Source organism: Dreissena polymorpha, chromosome 12 (assembly GCF_020536995.1).
Source record: "Dreissena polymorpha isolate Duluth1 chromosome 12, UMN_Dpol_1.0, whole genome shotgun sequence".
In the NCBI taxonomy this organism is placed as follows: Eukaryota; Metazoa; Mollusca; class Bivalvia; order Myida; family Dreissenidae; genus Dreissena; species Dreissena polymorpha.
In genome coordinates, this window is record NC_068366.1 from 30808412 (window position 1) to 30830211 (window position 21800).

At 36.1% G+C, this 21800-nt stretch overlaps 2 protein-coding genes across 3 annotated transcripts in view; one reads left to right on the forward strand and one right to left on the reverse strand.

Moving 5' to 3' along the window:
* Positions 1-17925: 17925 nt before the first annotated feature.
* Positions 17926-20257, reverse strand: LOC127853667 (leucine-rich repeats and immunoglobulin-like domains protein sma-10). 2 transcript variants are annotated; one of them, XM_052388362.1, is made up of 2 exons: positions 20112-20257; positions 17926-19485 (listed from the first exon to the last, which is right to left on the reverse strand). In XM_052388362.1, exons 1-2 carry the CDS (start codon positions 20130-20132, stop codon positions 18133-18135), a joined length of 1374 nt encoding a protein of 457 aa, XP_052244322.1. In that variant the 5' UTR covers positions 20133-20257; the 3' UTR covers positions 17926-18132. The 2 variants fall into 2 exon arrangements, with proteins under 2 accessions (XP_052244322.1, XP_052244323.1); XM_052388363.1 differs by lacking the exon at positions 20112-20257 and adding an exon at positions 19615-19718.
* Positions 20258-20283: 26 nt separating this feature from the next.
* Positions 20284-21800, forward strand: part of LOC127853671 (transmembrane protein 216-like) — a 40802-nt gene continuing 39285 nt past the window's right edge. Inside the window, exon 1 of the mRNA XM_052388374.1 lies at positions 20284-20342. Coding sequence (XP_052244334.1) covers positions 20309-20342 — 34 coding nt within the window. The 5' untranslated portion in view covers positions 20284-20308. The remainder of the gene's footprint in view (positions 20343-21800) is intronic.

Sequence of the window (21800 nt, forward strand, 5' to 3'; positions counted from 1 at the left end):
ACAGGGCCGTTTGTACCAGTCCTTCCTAGTTTAACTTCTTGCTTCCCAGGTTTCCGCCATTATATCGGTTGCAATCGCGTGAAATATGGCCATTTAAGCCACAGTTATAACACACAATATCTTGCGGGGTTCTAGCAAACTCCTTGCGAGGTTGTTGAGAAGTAGCCCTCCTATTGGGTTGTTGGTAGGACTGCCGGTTAACAGTCTTAGAAGTTTTCATCTGATTTGCAAGAATATCAATTTTCTTGCCAGTTGAAGACTTGATGTCTTTGCCGAAAGCCTGAAGTCTCTCCTCTGTAACATATTCAGCAGAAGCTGGCTTGCTCGATTGCTGCACCTCTCGTACTCGGGCGCTGCCTTTCACTTCATCTTTAAGACTATTGTAGGTCTCAAGAATAGTCCTAGCCTCCTCAATGGTCTTTGGATCCTTCATGCCAATATTCAGGGCAGCCTGTTGATCCTGTAAACCCTTAATGAAATAACGAATGTTGATTGTCTCCCTTATTATTCCATCCGCAGTGGGGTATCCTTTAATCACCAGTCTCCTAATATCAGAGACATATTCCGCTAACTTTTCCTTCGGTTGTAGCTTACGACTTTCCAACTCAGCCAGATAAGAGGAACTGTTACGATGTTCCTTATATCTCGTCTCGAGAGCCAACATCAATTTACTATATGATGCTGTGGTTTCTGATGTCGTCTGGTTGAAGGCAAACTCAGCAGCCTCTCCTCTGAGACTACTTTGAAGACGGAATAAACATTCATCTTCATTCCAAGCGCAAGATTCTTGTAAAGCTCTAAAAGGCTTCACAAAACTTTCCCAGGAAGTCTTCCCATCAAATAAGACTTGTCTTGGCATGGGTATTTCATGCCCCTTCCTCCTTGGAGCTCCCCTGTTTTCCCAAACTTCTGCCCTAAACAATTCATTTGCCTTTGATAGAATTCTTATCTCATCATCTTTTTCTGCGCTTACTCTATTAATTTCATCTTGATATTTATTTATCACAGAGTTTCTTTCGCGAATGGAATCTTGTAAGCTCCTTTCTCTGGTTTCTCCCGAGATCACCAGTTTCTTTTTTAAGTCAGCAATTTCTTGCCGAAGCATTTCTTCTTCACTATTATCATCGGACATGTTGATTATTTATTATTGATATCGTACTGATATTACACTATCACTATGACACTATTTTACACCGAATGTAAGAGATAATCCAGTTATTTATGGCAAAGCAAACGCTATAATCCCTAGATCCACTTTACTGAATCGTACACTGCTTTCAAATGAGCCATCCGATCCTGGCTTCCAATAGGTGTAAAAAAATAATAATACACAAACTCATTAAAAACACCATCTGAATAACTTGGTATTGATTTGCACCTTTTAACATAAATTTTATTTTGCGGCGGATGTCTTTTGTATATTTCAGCAAAAAATGTAACTTTTCTTTCTGGAGGAGGACACCTCTTGTAAATTTCAGAAAAAGTCACTTTGTTATTTTCCATTGATAATTATCAAAATTTAATCAGATTTTGATTGTCCTTCACCACCTTTGGGTGCTACTTTCCTGAGAGCATCTTTAAGTTGACAAATTTCCCTTTTTAAGCCTGTAATTTTATCATTTTTCTGCATAATAATGGCACGTACAACATTTGTAAATTCATCCAATTCTTCCCTAAGATGATCGCACAAGTTTCGAAATTCAAGGCCAATCTGATGTAACGAAGCTTCTCGTTCAGTAAGTTGCTCCACCAATTTTCTGAATTCTAACACAAACGCACGTGTTAAAGTCCATATCCCACCGCTTGGCACCAGTGTCGCAAAATTAGAACTTCGATGGTAGCAATCAAAGTTAAACTTTGCGCAAATTATCTCAACTAAATTTTAATTAAGTCAAGAACCTGTGGTCTTATTTACGGATACTGCCACCAGTCCATTTGGACAAATTTCCATGTAACTTGTACACTAGCCGAGCTAGTAGAAATTAAATAAAGTCATTTGTTTCTACAACTACAGTTTATTTACATTATATACACGTATTATTTTAGCATTTTCCAACAAAAGTCAAACATTAGACATTTAAATCACATACGAAATATGTTAAGTTTAGATACATTCCAACAATTCCAGAAAAACATCCAAAAGCCTCCAAAAGCCTTCTCCCCCCCTTTATAATATAACTTCAGGTTTATATACTTAAACCCCTACCCGAACTTTAAGGTTAACCTGAATCCTCGGTTAACCCGAATCCTCGGTTAACCTGATAAACAGGTCTGTACCAATTCTTAAACTTTAAGGGTACCTGAAATTGTACTTAATCATGGACCTGACCATTCAATACCGAAGTGTCAGATACCCATTGATAAACAATTATCCAGAACTTTACATACATGTTTTATGTAGTAAAATATTGATACGAGTATTAATGAATAATACCTCAAAAAGTGAAGAAAATCATTATTGCTATAAAAACATTTTAGATGCAAAATAGTAAAAGAATCACTAATAAAAAATCAAATGTATGATTTGTTTTAAAAACTGCAACAATATCCACTCATCTACAGGAGCTAATCAAAGGATTATGCTCGATGCTTTTTTAAGCAATATATACATGCCGAATTTCAATCGGTGCAAAACAGTAGTTCTACTATTGTTTGAAAATGTTTGTGACTGATTACCAGACACCGTATTTTACCTAGGTTATGACAATAAACAATGTATAAGAAATGCAATATTTTCAAATATTTTCATAATATGGTTAGTTATGGGATCGATGCATCGATCCATGAACTTATAACTCCCAAAATGTACATTTGCAATATAAAGTACCGAAGATACATTGTTTACCAGATAAAATGATTTTAATTCATATCTGGGTCAATTAAATAGTGCATTTTTATGATGATATGGCTAGTAAGGTTGTTTGTTTAAAGGGGTAAGAAGGATAGCCATTGTTTCACATGTAATGATATATTAGTTCATTCCGACATTAAAACGCATGCTCAGTGACATAAATCTTTCAAATTTCAGTGCAACAATGGTATATCTACAAGTTTTAAATTTATGTATTTAATCCAATGTTCCAATCCTCAACTGCTACAGACGTGCCTTATAGCAATTTTCAGATCGTCTAGTACACATTTATACTGTAGACATTTTTTTTATCTGAACAATGTGTTTTAAAACCGACAGAGACTGTTCGCCGAACATGTTTTATTGACCTCACGCTGATTGAATTGAAAACACCACTGCACTGTTTCACTAATTAAGCCACTTGAGAATAAACGAGAAACGTCGAAAACTTAATCAAGCTTTCTCCATTTTCACAAGAGTCGAACACAATTCTACTAATGTATAAAGCATAAACAATATTACACCTACATATAACTAATCAGGTAAAAAGCGTCTTTTTATTCGAAAATGATCTACTCATGTATGTTGCTAGACCCTCGATCACTTTTATCGGCCGTCATTGCTGAAATATGACTTTTCGAGAATGTTCATGTACATGTATTCATGTACAGTAGCATATAATATAGACACCATCTGGAAACAAGTGATGAATTAAAGTCACTTATAAACGGGTACATTAAAACCCGCATAGTGTTTTGATGTCTTTCTTTACTTTCATGTTTTCATCTGCTTACAGAGAACGAACGATAAAAGATGTAATGGTGTTCTTTATTGAATTTATCAGACCAATTTAAATTCATATATGAAGTAACATTTGGGAAACACAAGTAATATTTGGAAAACACAAAAAATGGCTTTTGAATAGGAAAACATAAAGGTTAGTCAATTTTTAGCGTCCCAATTATTTTGTTGAAACCTATTAACTAGGAGAGAAAATACATTAGAAAATGGAGTTTGTTTGCAGGTTAAAGCAGATGTCGTATATTAGTAAACTAGAGTAACATACTGGTAGTATTCAATCTGTGTATAAAGTAAGTAGCATAGTAACTTGCGTTATCATCATTAAGAAACACTTTTGTGGGGCGATTCAAATTATGAACAGCATAGCGTGAATAGTATCTGACCATTTTCGAACATCCGTCCGTTTCCGTTTCGAGTGAGCTGGAGCTTTTGCAAACTAAAGCAATACATGTAATATATTTTGTATTTAAAAAAGAGGAGCACCACTTTTCTTCAAAACATGTTTGTTTTTTCATATGATCTAAGGTACGTACTCATGTTTTGGACAACAACTTTTCACATTACGCCCATTCATTCTTAAGTTGCGCAGCGTCCTTTGTCTACATAATCTCGTATAAAATCTTCAATCATTTCGTTCGTTTGGTAGCATTTCGCTGAATTGAAGTAAATACGTGTGATGTTCCAACTATTAAGTTGCGCCATGCCACATGTGCATTCAATGTACGTGTCCGACAAATCAAGCTAGCCAAGTGACGCTATAGTTGTAACTGCCTCTGGTATTTGGCATAGACGAGTTCTGGATAAACTGAGGATAATGAGCTTGGTGTTGGCTTTAAATGCATTGTTTGTTATAAACCGTATCGGATTCGAATCCAGGGTTAAGGATTGCAGTTCACAAAATCCCTGTAAATCGGTATCATGTATATTTTCGATTTTGTTGTCATCTAATTCCAATCTGGATAAACTCTTGAAATTATATAACCCGGTTGGAATACGCGTAAAAAGGTTGGAGCTCAAAATTATATATGACGTTGTGTTGTCTGTACTGATGTCATCAGCGTCCATATATCTCATGTTGTTGTGTCTTGCGTCGATCACATATTGAACATGAAACGAATATGTGATCGTGGGAAAGAAGTCCATGCTATTGTCTCTAAATGAAAACACTCTGGGAGTACGAGGTCCATTATGGCACTGCTCAAATATGTTTGATCCAGTTTGGTTAAAATTGTAGTTACGAGAAAGTCCGATTCATTACAACTTTTTCAAGTCACAATACGCTGTTGAAATTTTTCGCAACAAGGAGTGGTCAATCGTCAGTGATCTCAGGTTATTCAAACCATAGAATGCAGAAGTGCTCAATTGTTCGAATGGTATATTTCTAATGTACAAATCCTCCAGCTCTCTAAGGAAATGAAGTTCTGTTCGCCAATTTTGCATAGAAGCCATATCAAAATAAAAATTAGTTAGCGTTTGTCCAAGTATTGCAATAACGTCTTCATTAAGGTTTTGAAGGGGGTTATCTAGTATTTGAAATGCTCTCAACTTGTACAGCACACCAACTCCTACCGGCAGTGTAGTGAAACAATCACAGGACAGGTTGAGACTCGTTATTCTTCCTTCCATTCCGCGAAATGCATTATCAGCGATGTAGGTAGGAAATATTATTGTCAGCCAACAACAGAGAGATGCTAGAGCAGTTGAGCGACTGGAACATGGAAAATGCGTCATTCTCCACTCGTGTTATCTGATTGTCATTGACCTCGATTTGAAAGTAGTTACATGGTCCCTTTTTTAGATTTCCATTGAATGGCACCTGGCTGAGACCGCGTGATGTGCAAGTGACTCTGTCATTTGTGTAATTGCACGGTCAAGTGTTTGTTTCCAACAGAAAACCCTCAATGTATCGTTTAGGTATGGCTGACAGTGTAATCAGCCCAACAGACTGAAAAGGAAAAGCACTATGTTAACTGTGTAGGCGTTTATAAGAAAGTTTATAGCATAGAGCTGTCCTACCTAATTCATAGTAAAAACAATAATGACTTTGGAATTTAAGGCCACGTCTACATACATTTGCTCATGATCAGGTGGGATTCAAGTTTGGGTTCTCCGATTTACAGCGAACCAACTAAACATCGTTCATTAAAAACGGCCACAGGGATTCTCAATAAAGACCGCTTAACTTCCTTATTGAACAAGAACTTAAAATTAAGGGTGTCAGATCGAGGCACAAGCGGGGTATTGTTTCAAAATACATTGTGTGCTACGTTCTGACTATCACGATTGATGCAACGTTGCAATCAAAGTTTTGACCGTGAACATGATATATTCGTACTTCAACATCGTAGTGATCGCAAACTGTTACAAGAAAAATAATACATTTAGTACGATATGTTGCGATCTCAAGAACTAATGAAGTCGATAGTAGATCGGACTGTATATATATATATATATATATATATATATATATATATATATATATATATATATATATATATATATATATATATATATATACTATTCGGTTAAACATGCCTTATTCGTGAACACCATCAATAGATCAAATCGTTAAATATATCGTAATCACAATCGAATCGTTTCGTTACGGAGCGCATTGATATTGGAAACTTGATAAACGTTGGATACCACATCATTTCGTATGCGAACTACCAATGACTTATTCGAAATATTCCAAAGTTATCTTATTTGAACGGGAGATCCGGCCGTGTCTGATCATAGCATTTACAATTGCCAAATTGTGAACAAATTGCAACCAAAATCGAACAGGCAAATCAAAACTTAAATACACCTATAAAATTGTATATGAGGCTTAAATCTCATAAAAAGACCACGGTCAGTTTGTTAAGCCATTTTTGGCGTTTGGTGAGAATTACACGACAGTTGGAACGTAGCACGACGGACCGTGAGTAGTTTTTTTCTGCACTAAATATCATTCATGATAGCGTCTTATGTTTAAAATTGTGTACAAACCGCAACTAAGCAAGAAGCACCGTATTCATTAGTTTAATGCTTTGTCCTTTTGTCGTTCAGTCCGCCACGATTGGCCTTTCTGTGAGATTGTAGGCTGCAATAGAATGCGCTGCGTTTTGATACTTGCATTTGCAACAATTTCGCACGGTCTGATCTCCAGTTCAGATAAGATTACAAACGGCCCTTTTACAAGGGATACGGGATCTGACTGGGTTTAAGTGAGGTTTGTTGGGACTTTCTACCAAAATGGCGTCATTTTTCGTGATTTCGCCCGCCAAAGAATAGCGTATATTTTCACCCGACAAGCCAGTTTATATTTATATTTCTTTTTAATGAATACGCCCTTCCGGCTGTTTTGTTTCAAGATCGTAGACATCGGAATGAAAAAAATATTAAAGGAAATCTTTTTAAAATGTGCTGTTGAATTACTTGACCATCGAGATTTTGGATGTACGATTATTTTTTGTCTATGAAAATAAACTGTATGTGGGCAGGTTTACAGTATGTAAATATTACATGTCTGAGAGGGTGACAGTAAATTTGTCAACTTGAAGAAAAACTGTCAACCGAGGCGAAGGCGAGGTTGACAGTATTTTTCCTAAAGTTGACAAATTTACTGTCACCCTCTCAGGCATGTAATATTCATTTTATTATACCGAAAAAAAAAACTATTCAAACATGAACAATTTATATGAACCATGACCAATTTTTATCTTCAATAATTGTTTTTAATTTCAGCAATTATTAACGGATTTGGTCGTCTGTTTAGAACGGAAATGCAAAACTGAGTACTGCGCATGCGCGAATGGGACAGTATAATTTTTTACCATTCCGCACGTGTTTGATTAGGTAGCGGGCGACAGTATTTTTTGAGCGGGCGACAGTATTTTTTGACAGTAATTTTTCCGCTGGGTCTGACTGTTTTCTATGTCAGTATGGCCTATGGGAGTTGAGCATTGTGAATAAAAAAGTGAGGTACAATAATATTTCCCAGGGGCATATGCATCGGTCTGCGACCGTCTGATTGCCGGAGGGCCTCCGCACGATGCGCGACGGACGCCAGACGGCGCTTGTTATAATACACGTACAATGAATCCGATGTCGGGCGCTCTCCTGGCGATAACCGTGCGTTGATCGTCCGATCTGTTTTCGATATCAACTCGATTCCTTCCCGGATAAATTTTTGTGTGATATTGAAAACTAGTCCGGACGCCGCCCAATGCCATTAAACGACCCGGCGTCCGCGCGATCATCGGCCTACGCCAGTCTGATGAGTGAAAAAATAGCTCGCCCGCTGATTGGACGGTGATCGGTTTTTTTTTGTGACTGAGGTATTAAACTTTGTCACTCATCGGACGGCGGACGGCCCCGACGTGTCCAGTCTCCCCGATGCCTGGAGATCGGACACATCGGCAGGCGACCGGATTATTTGTGACTGAGGCATAATCGATGGTTTACAAGATAAGAGCCTTGACTGAACCACTTGAGTGATATAAATGCAGCCCGACAGACTATCGACTTCATATTTTGTTATCGGATTATTGCATTAAAAACGTAACACAAAATGTAATTAAAACCAATTGTAAAATTGTATCATCTGTATATATACCCCTTAAACTTTTTATTTGTATTATGGAAAAGTAACGTTTTGCGGGCGTGTAAACATAGTTTTATGTCTAAAAGTAAAATCGTTGTGAATCAAATGCACCGCTTTGCGTAAGCGCACTATTGATAAGTGTTCGAGATTTGTTTGCTTGAATGTGTATCCCACTTGGGCCATTTATTGTCGATGCTGTTTGCGGTAAGCTCGGTATGGCTTTCACAATGCTTGGCATTATGTTGTTGCGTCCGTGCGTCCGTATGAGCTTGTCTGGTCTGAAATATCTTCATTCATCGCGCAGTCTTAAAATAATTGGCACGAGGTTCGCCGTGTTTATATGGTGTGTCGCGTGTTGGATACATGCCATTTTCTTCAAGATGAGCTTCTTTATTGGATGTAAGCTGTTTACTTTTTGCAGCAATCAAATTGACACTTGTTGTCACTCTGGTTTTTAGGCAGTTAGGGACACATAATAGAACAATGCCATGTACTCACGCTATCGGCGCACCTCAATTCCACGCGACCTAATGAAAGGCACCAAAGTACTTTAATAAAAGCCTTGCAACTTTTACGAAGTCCGGCCGCTGGAAGATAACGTAATTGCAACTGAATTTAAGCGATAACAATACTCCATGGAAAATATTAAAACAAATATTCTTTAACAGCTGAAACTGTAGTCATGTCACTCGTACATTTGGTATATAAATCGGTGTTATTCAAAAAACGTTCAATGTGTTTTGCTCATGATACAAAGTATCTTTTTCAAGCTTACATATAATGAAATACCTGGTAGTGACATTATAGAATATTTGCACTAATAATACCTGAATTTTAAACATCAAACATAAGAAACTGGGTCAAATATGGTACTAGTTGATAAACTTTCATATCGAACAATATAACAGATAAATTAAGTGCATAAAACAACAATTAGTTTTTTAAGCTTGAGCATCGTCCTTTTTCTACGTAACTTAAAATAATGAAATCTTCAATTAGTTCATCTGTCTGGTAACATTTAACTTCACCAAAATGTTCATTGGTTATGTCCCAGCGTTGCAGGTGACTCGTTTTGTACGTGCATCCAATATTTAATTCCGATAAATCAAGCCAATCGAGTGACGATATGGAAGTAACAGCTTCGAAAATTTATACGGGGTGATATTGATAAATCAAGAGTTCCGGTAATGGTTTTGTCTTCGAATGCATTTCTAATTAAAAACCGAAAATGATTTCCTCTAAATGAAAGCGTGTTCAGCATGCAAACCTGTTAGATTGGTGTCGTGTATGCATGCGATTTTGTTGTAGTTTAAAATAAGGTTTAGTAATTTTTCAAAAATATACAAACCGGTTGGAACACGAGTAAAAGTATTGTTAGCGAGTGAATGTCCATTATTCCATTGCCGTATGATAACGTTGTTCATAGATTGCATGTTGCTGTTTTCCATGTAAACATCGCATGTACTTTTGGAAAGAAATTCACGTTATTATTCTTAAATTGGAGTGCCGAATATTAAATTAGTTCGCTGTACACCTGTCGAACACATTAATTAAGCTGTTGTGAAAGTTATCATTAGATATTAAAATCAATGTATATAAATTCGTCAATTGGCGGACTACACATTGGGAATACAATTCGTCTGAACAGTGCAACAGGGAGCACATACTTATAAAATAACAGATTAAAGAAGCGTCCAAATTTCGCTAGTGTATGTGGATCCAATTTTACCAACGGGTTATTTAAAATTTTGAGGTTACTAAACTTGAACAGTTTACTATTTGGAATTGTGTGAAAAATCACTACCCGTTAAGTTGAGGTGTGTTGCATTTCCTTCAATTCCTCGAAATGCAAAAGCGCGTATGTGGGAAATATTATTGTCTGCCAATGGAATCAACAAGTTCGAGTAGTTCTGAAATGAAGCAAATTCATCGTCCACAACACGCGTCATGGCATTGTCGCTAACATCAATTGTGAACGAGTAGCCGCATGATTCACGAGGAGCATTCAACCCAGGTATCCGTATAAGACCACGTGACGTGCATGTGACGCCGCTGCTGGTGTACTGACAAGGTCTCACTTGGTTGTTGTCCGAAAGGAAGTTTTCGACATTTGACGATGCGGTGGCCAGAAAATAAGTCCAATAGACTGAAAAAGAAAATAATAAAATGTATGAAAAAAACAACATATCATTCATTTAATAGTATTAGGTTGATATATCAATCTCGTTTAAACACATTTATCACTAATTATGGAGTATTGCTTACAGCTGTGTCGATGTTCACATAGACGGTGTGTTCGCATTGGTTAATCAGCCAACTCGACTTGCTTTTTTTTTATTACTGCGATGGCGCCACAACGTGCGCAAGTTTAATATTCATGACCGAAGTCCTTTTCATTCGCTTAAGTTGCAAAGGACGATTCCAACACAGGAGGTTGCACATCAGTTGTTACCGGTAAAAGGGTGAAATACCTCTCAATCGAATGTAAATATAAAATGAATTTTATCACTCTAAGGGACACATAACGTCGCTGGTGTTGGAATCCTGCTTCAGTTTTGGTTTCAGTTTTGTCGACCGACATATCGTAAACTGTCGAGTCAAACAATTACGTCATTTGACGCATGAAAGTCGACATAGTTGCGGTTCTCGAAAAACAGTGTCGTTATTTTATCTTTTATCATAGTGGTTTTATCAATATACGTAAAAAAGAAGATATTGAAATAAAACGTAAACCTTATGGGCAAATAATGGACAAGTTAACAAGAAATAAAAACAGTTATAAAAAAATCATGTATGGTTAACGACAATTAAGAGATACTTGTAAAACATGTATGCCACCAACTTGCAGCACATTCAATTCTTTCACCTGAACTTTGATCTCTTGATTTTCAAATCACTACATCGTCAAGACCTACCAGCGAACTAATTTATGTGAGTTTACACATTATCTTAATAGTGAGTGGAAACAATATTCATAATACAGCCCATGTGACCTCGATCTTTTACCAGTTTGATTCCAAATCAGTAGGCAGTTTTCCTCCCAACTCAAAGCATACCAATTTTTATGATCCTAAGTAAAAGCCTTCTCTTGATATCAAGCAGAAACCAATATTGAGATGCAACAAAACATTACTTTTACCTTTTTAAAGATGACCTTCCATTAAATATACATCTTCATTTCCAAATAATAAATGCACCGTTTTCTATGGTCTTAGGTCAAAGCATTCGAAAAATATTGCGTGGAAACGAATATCTTATTAAAGCTCATGTGACCTTGACAGTTAAAATGATGATCTTTAAATCAATAAGTCTCATTTATTCTTCCCAATTAACCAGCATATCAACTTAAGTAATAGTAAGTAAAATTTAGACATCTCTAGATATCGTATGCTGCAAACAGTTTCTTGCTCGATGTCAAATATACTCATGTGACCTTACCTGTGACCTGATAACCTCAAAATCAAAATGCGCATTCCTTTACCCAATGTATCAAAATGCATGTTCACACCATTCTAAAAATGTAATACCGCCGAAAAGATTTCCTGATACATGTACAAGCCCTGCGACCTTGACCTTTGATCTAGTGATTTGAAGATCAATAGGTGTCTTCCCTTTGACCCAAGTTACCCCATTTGCTTGGTTCTTAGTGAAAGCGTGCTCAAGATAACGTGCAAAAATCGTCTTTTTTATGTCTAGTATGTAAATAATAATGTCAATATGGTGCTGATAATGTAAACTTCAATTTCATATCACAAGTAACAATGCCTGGAGTCAGAAAATAAACTGTGTTTAGACGGACATACTAATGAACAGACGTCCATGGTGTTCCAGTTATTCCATCATACCGCCTTTACTTAGTTTAGATGGGGGTATGATTAATGTTAAATGGTTTCACGAAATATAGACATAATTTAAATGACTACTTGAAATGATTACAATTTTGATTCAATTTTAGTTTACGAGTCACTGATCCTAAGGAAAAGCACGTTAGGAAACAATCTTTGTGCCATGCACTGTGACCAGAACTTTGCACCTGTTTACCTTCATATCAGTAGTATTCTTCTTTTCCTACCATGTAAACATCATACCGATTGCATTGTTGGACGTACAAGCTCTTTACATCGGGCTGAAACGAATGGCCTACGAACCGATCTTCCTATCTACCGACCGACCAACAGACCGCATGAAAAATACACGTCTTCGAAAGGGATAATAATGGCGTAAAATGTATAGAAAATAAGTAAAGAAATTATGTAACTTCATGATAGGTTTCTGACAAACAACATGGCCACCAAACGCGTACCGTTCAGTATTTGACAGAGAAGCTAACGCACGTTCTTGAATTCAAAATAGTCTTATATGAGTGGATAAAAAACTAAGTGAAGTATGCAAACGCAATTCGTCGATTTGAATGGAAAATGAGAACAAAACTGATACTTGGAATTGCTCTAGTGGTAATAAAAGACAGAGACTGCCTTATTTAGATATCTTCTTATCTGTTAATGTATGCATGTGTATTTAAATTGCGCAATATCATCTTCTTAAAGTTGTGTGGCTTTTGGTGGGAAAGACAAATGAGTCGCTTAATTGTGACCCCAGTAACGTACTCAAACTACCGGTCGTGCAGAAATTGCAGGTTCAGTTTACCTAAGGCGTTAAAGGTTATTTGTATCCACTAACCCGACCGACTCAAATATTTTGAACATAACCGACCCAGTGTTTGGTATTCCATTTTGAGTTTTTTTATCATTTTCGTGTGTTTTCAATTCGATCATATTTGCAGTTAACAATTAAGTTTACGGTAATGTTTGCTTCATTCGGTCATATTTGCTGAAGTAACTTTAAAATAAAAGACAATATTTATATATGAACAGCTTAACTCCAGTAATAAACGGCCTCTTGAAGAGACGAACCCCAGTTGTTTCGGTTGATTACGAAATGCGTAAAGACAAAAGTTCCAACACCAGTACTTAACAATCATTGCACAGACATATTTAAATAAATGAATCAAATTTATATTTTATTATCTAATTTTATTTGTTCTTCATTTACTTTGTAAATATATTTTGCTATATTTAACATTTTTTTATCTAAGGTTTGCATTCAACCATCGAACTTTACTAATAAATCAACATATTGTGTTCCGTCATTCATTGGCGTTGTAAATATAGGTTGCTATATTTATATCTTTATTGCCAGTAGAAACAGGAAACGTGTGAGTACACAGCCTTGCCTCACTCAGGTTCTTACTTCGAATGCGTCGGTAAGCTGTCTGCCGTGAACGATTCTGCAGGTCATTCGTCCATAACACTTCCGGATGTTGTTGTGGATCTTTTCTGTAATGTCTAATTAGTATGCAGATGGACAATCGGTCAGTGCTGTCGAACATTTTCTCATTGCCAATGATCGTTCCAGGATGATTCGCAGATGTGCGATCTGATTCATGCATGGTCTCCCCTTTCAGAGGCCAGCAAGTTGCTCTCAAAAATGAGGTACGGCGTCCTTTATTCGATTAACCAGGATTTAATTTAACCCCTTTCTTGGAATGGACAACATCGTTCTCCATTGGTAGTTAGAGCAGATCCTGGTTTTGCCTTTCTCCTGCTTTCTACACTGTTGATATTTTTTTCTTCCTCCCATATCTTCCTGGAGAGCGGTTAGAGTAGCTCAACGTTGGCTGCGACGTCAGCCTTTACCGCTTCTGTCGGTATGCTGCCAAATCCTGCAGACTAGCCGTTCTTCGATGGCTTGATGGCGCTTCGGATCTCATCCTTGGTGGCTGCGCAGCACTTAATTTGCAAATATAATTGGCAATATCTCGGGGGTTTGCTGTAGCTGGCCTGTGCAGTAGCTCCTGGAAGTGCTTGATTCGCCTATTATTATTTCCTTCGTCGCATTCTTTTACTCCCCCGCTCCTGTGCCTGACTGGCCTTTCTGTCTTAGCATTCTTTCCTTCTATTCTCAAGATGATGGAGTAAAGGTAAATGGTTCTGTGTATTGGTTTGCAGAGAATTATTTACATATCATGCCGTCATACACATAAGATCAAACTCGCAGTTTATTTTGTTAAATGCTGATTTGTTCCTGTTGGTTGTATGTTCTTCATATTTTATAACAACGAAGACAGTAGTTCAATATAAGGCGCTTTTCCGATCCCAACAACAATCTCAAACAAATGTAGTCGTGCAGATGGAAAACTTGTTCAAACAGAAAGTTTTAATGTAATCTTCGGTGGAACTCTGTTTATACAAATTTAACTCGTGGAAACAATTGTGTCCGTCGTATGTTCGAAATTAGTAAGTCTCTATAACGAGAATGCTGACTTCTGTGAATGACTTAGTATGTCGTTGTTACGACATATTCAACCAATCAGAATACGCGTATTTGGAAATAATTGTAAATAATTGTAAAGCGCAAAACCCTCCGTTTTATATCACACGCAATTATATAATAAATATAAACTAGCACAAATTATCGCCGTCATATACATCTTATAGTATATGTGATGAAATTATGGGTAATAGTTACAAAACTCTGCTATGCTTATTCTGTGTGAAGAAACGCAATAATTGGCGGAGTGTCAGTAAGTTACTGTGATTCAATTAAACGCAAATAAGTGCAATTTTGTGCCAAAATTTTCATTTTTAAAAAGTAAATAATAAAGTATACAAAACCATAAAAAATAAAATGTCGGAGTTTTCTTCTTATACAGTTGCGGAATTAAATACGTATTTAAAAGACAGTGGTATTTCTTTTAGTGGAAATCGAAAGGCAGAGCTTGCGCAACTTTGTATGAAAGCTAAACAACTTCAAATTGCTGTAGATCCGGATGGATGGTCTGAAAATAAAGCAAAAGTGATTTCGCAGAAACTTTTCACGGGCGACTGTTATTTAACCTCCCCTGATCTGCATGAAGGTACTTCTGACATATCCAATCTACCTGGAATCAGCATCTGTGATATCTACAACTACATGTACCTTATTTGGTATGACCAATTTACCCAGCAAACACAATAACATTGTAAAAACTTTATTATAACGTTCTACATAACGTTGGTAAAACGTCCATACGACGTGAAAATGTGGACTCCATATAACCTTGTTATAACGTTATAAAATTATTTATAAAGTAACCAAAATGCAACCTTTAAATGACCTAACTGTATCAATGACACACTACACAACACGCCATATTATTTTTTTTATTGCAACATTATAAAACAATCAAACAATGTTAACCTAACAAACTGAAGAATTTTAGTTCAATAATTAATGAATGTTATGTTTTCAGTTGTTAACAATTGTTAAACAAAAGAACATTAACAAACTAAAAAAGGATGGAATATAAACAATCTACAAGAATCATTTAAAGTTCATATACTCAATTAGTTGGCTAGAACAATTAACTTCTGGTAACCATGTCTATTCAGACAGAGCATTTGTGAAAGATTACCCAGTTAAAATCACAAAACTTTCTACATTGCATCCATGGAAGTGTCACAACTTAATATATGTAATGCATAAAAAAGAAGATATGCAGATTTTACCTTGTAATCACAGATATTTTTTTTTCAAAATAAGGTTGAAGTTTTGTAAGAACATTTTTTTCCTAACCTCATAACTTCCATTTGTTGTGTATGTCAAAACCTCCAAACTAAGAAAACAGGAAGTTCATACTTCATTTATAATGACTCTGTCTATTATTACAATAATTAATCAACTTGTCTACAACTGCAAGAAATTAAACATCGATATAAGACATAAAAAAGTTGTTTGTTTCCACTAACATATCGCCAAAAAAATAGGGTAGGTAGGTCGCCGCAACTTTTCCATCTAATTTTTTTATCTTTACACGTTTTCCACTAAAAAAAGTGAATTCAATGACAAAAGTCTTCCAATTGTCTATGCAATATCATTTCTATCTAATTCTGTGATGGCAAAATCATAATTTGATAAAATAATCCAGTTTAACAAATTCAATTAAAATACTTGTCTTCAAATGGCCAAAACAATTAGGATAGGTCGGGTCAGTGGAAACAAACAAAGTTTTGTAGGCATTACCGACAAAGCCAATAATGTTTTTATAACACAATGTTTAAGTTTTGGTCTCTTATTAATCACACACAAATTTAAAAACAATCATGTCGGTTTTGCGTTACTTCTACAAAGTTTAAAAACAGTCCTATAGCTTTCTGTTCATACTCAGAACATTTGTTCTCGACACACATACACAAGTAAACATTTACACTTATGAAAGTATATACAATTTGCAAATTTTCCAGGTTACAAAATTAAAAATATTTTAACATACACAGAAAATACTTATAAATATTAAAGACAATATCATTTCGTTACAGGCCCATAAAGTTTCAGAGAAAACAATTTCTGAGACATGTTCTGTGTTGTTGACATTGTGATCAGCAATGACAATGTGGCTGAAGACGAGGCCCTCTGGCTTTGCTTAAGTGACAGTAGGACGAGATTTGTTATGATACAAAGAATCACCTTACGATAGCATAGCTCCTTACGAAGGGAGCCATTGTTGTTTACCTGCTCGATGTATAGCACAGATAAACATGAGATGTTCCATCAATAAACGCATAGTTGTATGCAAACCTCTAGGCGTTTCGTAATATGCCTGTGCCTCGACTGAGAATAGAACTGGGACAATCTGGTTTGGAAGTCTAGTGTTTAACCATTTGACCACCCCACCACTATGCATGTTTTTTTCTTTCTAACACTTCGTTTCAGTTCCACTGGTGTAAGCTGTTGTATGTTATGTCACGTTTTTCAAATGACAGAATGCCACTGAAACCTTTTACTATTTGACTTTTGGAAAATTAGAGGACTCCTGAATTTGCGAAGTCTGTGGAATGTATTTGAGATCTTCAGGATGACAATGCGTGTTTGAGATCTACATTTAAACCCTCATAAGAAAGACTCTTTGCCAATTATGCAAAGAAAGCTTATTCAATATATTCGTTCCTTTTTTCAACTGATGGTTTAGGCAGATAACTAGAATCTTATAATCTATGACTATGTATATATTGGCCATGAACAATGCCATTTTCAAGTGCTATTAAACAATTTCCCGTCTCTCGGTTTAAATAATTTAACTCATCTGGTTGTTTACAACAATGCACTTAATACATCCGGTCATGTATAATGGTGTTGCACTAAGCCAGAAGCAATTTGGCTATGTTGTGACCAACCTTTTAGTCCTAGAGAGCTTTTGTGTACGTATGCTTAGAATTATACAATAATTGTGTTCATTTCGCCTATTCATGTTTGTTTCTTTTACTGTTTGCCACTTGGTACTTTGTATCTTTTTCTTTTGCAAGTTCACATTAAGATTACCAATTAGTTTTTAGAGTTCATCACTTTCATTGTACAAAATAATGCAAAAGCGTCAGGTTTTATTCAGTATTGCATTGAAATGCTTGTCTCTGATAAAACATTTATAGACATTGTAAAACTAAAATTAATTAAGTTTAACGTGTATTGCTTGAGAAGGAGTAAGAGTTTGGGGATTTCAGACACAGTGTCAATATTAGCAGTGCATGATGATGCATGATTTTTGCTATAGTATCAAAAACAGCAGGGTGTTCGATACTTTAAATTTTATTGAAACCCATAAAGTTGATGTTTTCAATGAATATTTCTACAAATTCGAAAATAACTGAACAATACTGTAATATTTAATCGATACAATAACTGTTCCGAATATACACATCAAAATATAAAGTAATGATTTATATGCTGATAATATTTCATTAAAAAAAAGCAACATCAACATAGTTTTCAATAACTAACTCGTGTGCTTCTTATTGTTGTTATATTCATTTAGGGAAGTCGAGCAACGTGCACAACACATTCAACAAGACATCGTTTATCAACAACGACCTTGGTCGATGTAAGTTTTAATAAACTCTTCAATCAATTCATCCGTTCGGTAGCATTTCGACAAGTTGAAGTCAATGTTGGAGATATTCCAGCTTTGTGTATGTACCATGTCACACGTACATTCAATGTTGGAGCCATTCAAATCAAGCCAATCCAACATTGGCAGGGTTGTAATCGCCTCCGATATTTCGGTCAGGAGAGTGCCATCTAAATTGACAAACGATAATTGTGTGCAATCTTTAAAGGCGTGTCTTGTGATAAAGCGAATGGGATTTCCATCTAGTAAAAGTCTTTGCAAGTGGGACATACCCTCCAAATCACTGTCATAAATATACGATATTTTATTGTTACTTAGTCTCAAATCTCTCAATTTCTCAAACACAAAAAGTCCAGTAGGAATACGAGTGAAACGGTTGCGTTGGAGAGCCAAAATCTGCGTTTTGTTTTCATGGTGCCAGTTACCTATATCTATATATTGCATGCTATTGTTTTGAAGATCCATCACATTGCGTACATTCAACATGTGGATTGTGTTTGGAATAAAGTCAACATCATTTTCTCTGAATATCAGAAATCGTAGATTTAAAGCGTAACCATTACAGTTTTCAAATAGACTTGATGCGCTGTAGTTGAAATTGTAGTTGTGGGTCAAAATCAATGTGTCTAAGTTTTTGAATTCACAAAACGCAGAAGACATTTTGCGTAATTGCGAGTGATCAATTGTCAGTTGCCATAAATTGCTGAGCCCATGGAAGGCGGACGATCCCAAATGTTCAAATGGTATATTAGAGATGTGAAGGTTCCGTAGCTCTCGAAGAAAATGTAACTCAGTTGGCCAATGCAGCATGTGAGACATGTCAATAAAGAATTCCTTTAAGGTGCGTCCGAGTTTTGACATTGTATCAGGATTCAATTTGAGCAATTCATTATCTAGAATGTCGAGACTGTTTAACTTGTGCAATGTTCCAATCCCATATGGGATTGTGGCCAGAGCATTGCCCGTTACGTTGAGGTGCGCTATATTTCCTTCGAGTCCTCGAAACGCATAATCGCTAATAAAGGAAATATTATTGTCCGCCAATGAAAGCGACATATTCGAGCAGTTCTGGAATATAGCGAATACGTCATCCTCAACACGTGTGATGGCATTGTTGCTGACATCAATTGTGAACGAGTAGCCGCATGGTCCACGAGATGCTTTGAACCCAGGGATCATAGAAAGACCACGTGACGTGCACGTGACGCCACTGCTGGTGTACTGACAAGGTTCCACTTGGTTGTTGTCCAGAAGGAAGCTTTCGACATTTGATAATGCGGTGGCCAGCAAAAGCAGTATAAGTGACTGAAAATAAAAATAATAATATACATTTGTATATGAAACAACGACGATTGTGTTAATCTAGTAGTATTGGGTTAAAATTACCAGCTACAATATACACACTTAAGAATTTTATTACGGAAAATTAATTACAGTCGTGTTAATGTTCACGTGAACGCTGCGGTCGGATTGGTTAATCAGCCCACGTGATCAGGAATCCTGTTTTGGTTTCAGGTTTGTCAAAAGGCATATCGTAAACTGTCTAGCGAAACCAATGTTAGCCCACTCATTTGCGGTTTCCGCAACACGGTGGCGTTATTTTTCAATTAAGTGGGTTCACTCGGTGAATGGGAAACGAGTCGTATGGTCGTATGATCTAGTATGAATGCGGCGTTTATTCAAAAAGCGATTTCAAAGCAATGTGTCCCCGCTTCTTCAAAGGAGAAAACAACTTTCGATGCAAACTTAAAGACAAATAATGTAAAACTTATAGATAAATAAGAAATTAGCAATTATATATAATGTCAGAGAATCTCGTGCTCGAAAAGTATAATGCAGATTTGAAAGTTCTTTATGTTAATACTTCCTGTTATTTAACAAGCATTGTAAATCGACTGACATCAAATCTAAAAATGAATGTACAAACTTACTGCGAAGTATGCAAACGCCATTCTTCGTTTAGAATATGAACGTAAGAATACACTGATATTGTCAGTTGCTCTCGTGGCAATTTAGGACATCGTCCTAATTTAGAGATCTTCTTATCGGTTAATGTATGTATGCAGGTAAATTGAGAAATATTATCTTCTTAAAGTTGTGTATATTTTTGTGAAGACAAACACACAAAATGTTCAGTCTTCTGAAATGTGCAGAAATCAAAGGTTCGTTTTACATTAGGCGTAAACAAGTTGTTTGTATCCGCTCACCAGACCGACCAAACTTGAGTACGTCGATCTAAAACATGTTTGGTATTCTAGGTTAAATATTCGATCATATTTTAATAAATTCGATCATATTCACTTCATGTAAATAAAGTATTAAGTTTGTGATAGTTTTTGCTTCATTCGATCATTTTCGCTAAATCAAAGTTATTTAAATAAAAATTAACATTAAAATCGAAAATGTTAAATCGGTAGTGGGTTAATTTCTGAATATTATTGCATATTCTTATTTAAGTGGGGATTCTTTAAAAAAAAAAATTTTTTTGCCTGATCAAAGGTTTTAAGTCTAGCCCTGAAAATTCAATGATTGTCTTAGCTAGCCGGCTATTTGAGCGCTAAACAACAAATCCAAGGATCATGGGTTCGATCTCCGACCCGGCCATAAGACTTGTTCGGTGATTGGTAATGAAATTATGTCAACGGTCATTCTGTCCTGCCTGTAATATAAGTCAGGCAGTTGTGTGTTTCTGGCAAAAGAATGTGCATGTTGTATTGATTAACCAGCTTGCACGGAAAAGTGAATAGTAATAAAGTTAAATATATTGCGAAAACCCCCCGAGTTTTTGGTCATTCTTACGCAGTGATTTCACCATATATCTATAGAATGCCCTATTGTCACTACCGGTATATTGTCTTTCAAGAGGCTAATTACATAGCCTTATACAATACGCTATAATGATATTACGATTGTTAGTTTCTGAACAACTTCATCCAATTTGCCTAGGGGCTCTTGAAGAGACTAAACCTGGTTGTATCGGGATATTACTCGATCTGTAGGATGCATGATTGCAGTGGTTTACAAAACATAAGGCCTACATTTTTAAATAAATAAAAACAAAATACAAGTATTGCAACATATTCCGTACTTAATGTGCGCTTTAACTATACCTTTCTATATTTAAATTGTCTTTCATGTAAGGTTTGCATCCCTTGTTTGTCTCTGTATAGAACAACACGTCAAAATGGTATTCGATTGTAATTACATTGGGCTTACACAATTTGCAAGAATATTCATTAGCTAAAAATGTCAACATGTATCGATGCTTATGCATTATACTTCACACGACTCTCCGATTGGAGAAAAGGTAACCAGTAAAGTTTTATAGAAGAAGCGTGATCAGTTTCAATTCTTAGCGATAATTAGTTTGCCTAATCGAATGGCCATCGCGTGCTTCTTGGGGCGAACCATAAATCATCATAAAAGACTTAAGAATCGGGTATACTCTTTAAATTACCACTTCGGTGGGTGCACACTAAGCTGACACATTTATAATCCTTTCACAATTTGTTGGGTTAGCGTCGTTTGTACGGATTTGATCTGTTTTGCCGAAATTGTGCAGATCCGTTTAACACTTATTCACTACCACTTCGGTGATGAAATGTGTTAACTTGCAACCA